This window comes from Rattus norvegicus, chromosome 17, assembly GCF_036323735.1.
Source record: "Rattus norvegicus strain BN/NHsdMcwi chromosome 17, GRCr8, whole genome shotgun sequence".
In the NCBI taxonomy this organism is placed as follows: domain Eukaryota; kingdom Metazoa; phylum Chordata; class Mammalia; order Rodentia; family Muridae; genus Rattus; species Rattus norvegicus.
In genome coordinates this window covers 29065001-29067546 of record NC_086035.1, presented here as the reverse complement: position 1 = coordinate 29067546, position 2546 = coordinate 29065001, and the positions used below count along the sequence as shown (strand labels likewise).

The window sequence follows — 2546 nt, the reverse complement described above, 5'->3', positions numbered from 1 at the left end:
ACACTTCAGTGTTCATGGCCTTCCTTGGCGATTGCCAGAACTAAGATTGCAGTGTGCATGGGATGTGGAGGGCTTGGGACTCTGCATTTGTAGGTTTGAGTGGCTGAGTGACCCTAGACTCCCCATCTTGATCCATGTCCTCATTACCTGTGTCTGAGCTGGTGCTTGCCATCTGCAGTTTATGGTGGGCCCTCCTTTTGAGTCCCCACTTTTACCATTCCTGCTGTGTCAGGAAACGAACGCACATTCATTGTAATGGGTTTATTTGGTACAAAAGGATAGAGAGATAATTACGTTTACTGTTAAGGACTAAGACACAAAGTCTGCAAAAGCTCTATACAAATGTGGGTGAGATGGCGAGGAGACACGGTAACATATGGCATCATTCTGAGGGACCTCCAGCTCTTCATTCTAACACAGGAACTGAGGATGCACAGCCATTTCTTCATAGGACAGTTCTGACAGAAAGCAAATGTGACTCAGTTTATCGGCTCCTACAAGGCAGGCAGAGCAAGGGGCGATTTCACCCAGTACTGGTTCCGCCATATAGAATGGGTGCTGATGGTGGTCAGTTCTGCAGAGGCTGTTTTCTAGCGCTGGGTTCCTATGTCCTTGGATTCTCCTGATTCTCAATGATAAGCTTGTCAGTTGAGTACAGTTGGCCAATAAGGACCTGAAGGCAAAGAAAAGACACCAGGTAAGAATTGTTGGACTCTGTCAGATATTTGGTTTGAGAAAGAGCCTTGCTATGTAATTTGGGCTAGCCTTGATTCGGCCATCTTTCTGACAGTCTCCTAGTTGCTGTAATTATAGATATATGCCACCAGCCTGTTTTTATTTCTAATAAAAATGTGCAGGTGCCCGTCACAGCAGGCTAATGCCTGTGGAAACTGTGCTGCAGAGTAAAGTTCGTTCCCACATGCCTTCACTAGTTTTATTTTCCACCTCCTAGTCTTGCTGTGGAATGTTAGCGAGACCTTGCGTTTCTCTCAAATGTCACCATGGTATTGGTCTTGGTATTTGGATACGGCAAGGCTATCCACCAGGCTCCCTGGCTGCCAGCTGCAGGCAGAGCCATCCATGTGCAGAGCTCTCCACCCCATGAGAATTGCTTCCCTTACAGATGGCAGCCTGTGCTGTGTCTGCTGGGGTTGGTAGTCTATGCTCACCAGGCTCCTGCTTCCTGTCTTTTCTGCCTCTTCCGTTGTATCTTTTTAAACTAAGTGTCTCTGTTGGTATCCCAGTGTTCCCACTCCCTCAGATGCTGCAGTAGCAATGCGGGGCTGTCCCTTTTCTAAAACAAAGATTAGCTGTTCTGGTTTCTCACTAATGGCACTTCCTAGGCAATACTCTAAGGAACAAACAGAACTGGCGAGGAACTGGGCATTAGGACATCTGTCTGGATCTCAGCACTTGGACAGTCTCTATGGACCATCTGGGGCGAGAAATTTCTCTTTACAAAGGCAAATGAGAGCACACTCCCAAGGCTGGGGCTGCCACCCAGAGTGGTCAGTCATGTGTCAGAGCCCAGACTCTCTCAAGGCTCCCCCACCCCGTGCCCCTCAAGGTTTCTCTTTGAAGCCCTGGGTGCCCTGAAACTTGCTTTGTTGATCAGGCTGGCCACAAACTCAGTGATTCACCTGTCTCTGCCCTCAGCCCTGGGATTGAAGGCGTGCACTACACCGAAGAGCCTTCTCAAGGGTTCTTTTCCTGCCTTATTAATGCTGTGGCTTAAGCAGAGGGCCAGGGCAAGGGAGTATGTCCTTGGCAAGGAACACAGTCAGTGTGGCTCACTCGTACCAATGCTGGCAGTTGTAGAGGCCTCTTGCCTCTGTTTCCCCATGCACTGTCTTGCATGCAGTCTGCACTCAGAGCAGGCAGCCTGCCTCCCGTTGCCAGCAAAAGTGGGAATGAGCACTTTAGAATAATTCTGGACAAAACCACAGTGATGAACCTGCTTCTGAGTCTGTAGTCTTGTATTCTTATTGACACATGGAATGCCAGTTGGATGAGGCCTGGGAAGCTCATTTCTCAGGAGCAGAACTGAACACTCTGATAAATATGCTGGAATCTCCTTAGGTCTGTGATTAGCTGGGTAGAGCTTTTTTCCTCATTTATTCATTCATTCTCTGGATTTCTAAGGAATCATATCACAATCCTAGTGAGTGGAGTCAAGGATTTCTCTGGGGTTTTCAAATGTCAGCCTTAAGTTTCTGCTGATGGATTGAGCCACATGTCTTAAGACCAGCACTTTTCTCAACCCTGAATATTTGTAATATATATTAGCAAACTGCAAAGAGAATATATTAATGCATACATTAATACATTGTTTGGTGCTGTTTAACTCATTGAGAAGCTAGCTCTGGAGGCTCAGTTGCCCCCAGGCCCATTTCAGACCCAAGCATGTTTATCTCAGCATGTCCCCAAAGACCCCTTGTCTACCCATCCCTGTGAGAAATACAAAGGAGAACAGACACCAGTCCAAGCATGAAGATGCCATGTTCTTGAGACCAGGAGAGCAGCTGTTAGAATCCAGACCTCATGTC

At 47.4% G+C, this 2546-nt stretch overlaps 1 protein-coding gene across 1 annotated transcript in view; it reads right to left on the bottom strand.

Moving 5' to 3' along the window:
* Positions 1-246: 246 nt before the first annotated feature.
* The window catches only part of Lyrm4 (LYR motif containing 4), a 115389-nt gene continuing 113089 nt past the window's right edge, over positions 247-2546 (bottom strand). Inside the window, exon 3 of the mRNA NM_001400908.1 lies at positions 247-673. Coding sequence (NP_001387837.1) covers positions 605-673 — 69 coding nt within the window. The 3' untranslated portion in view covers positions 247-604. The remainder of the gene's footprint in view (positions 674-2546) is intronic.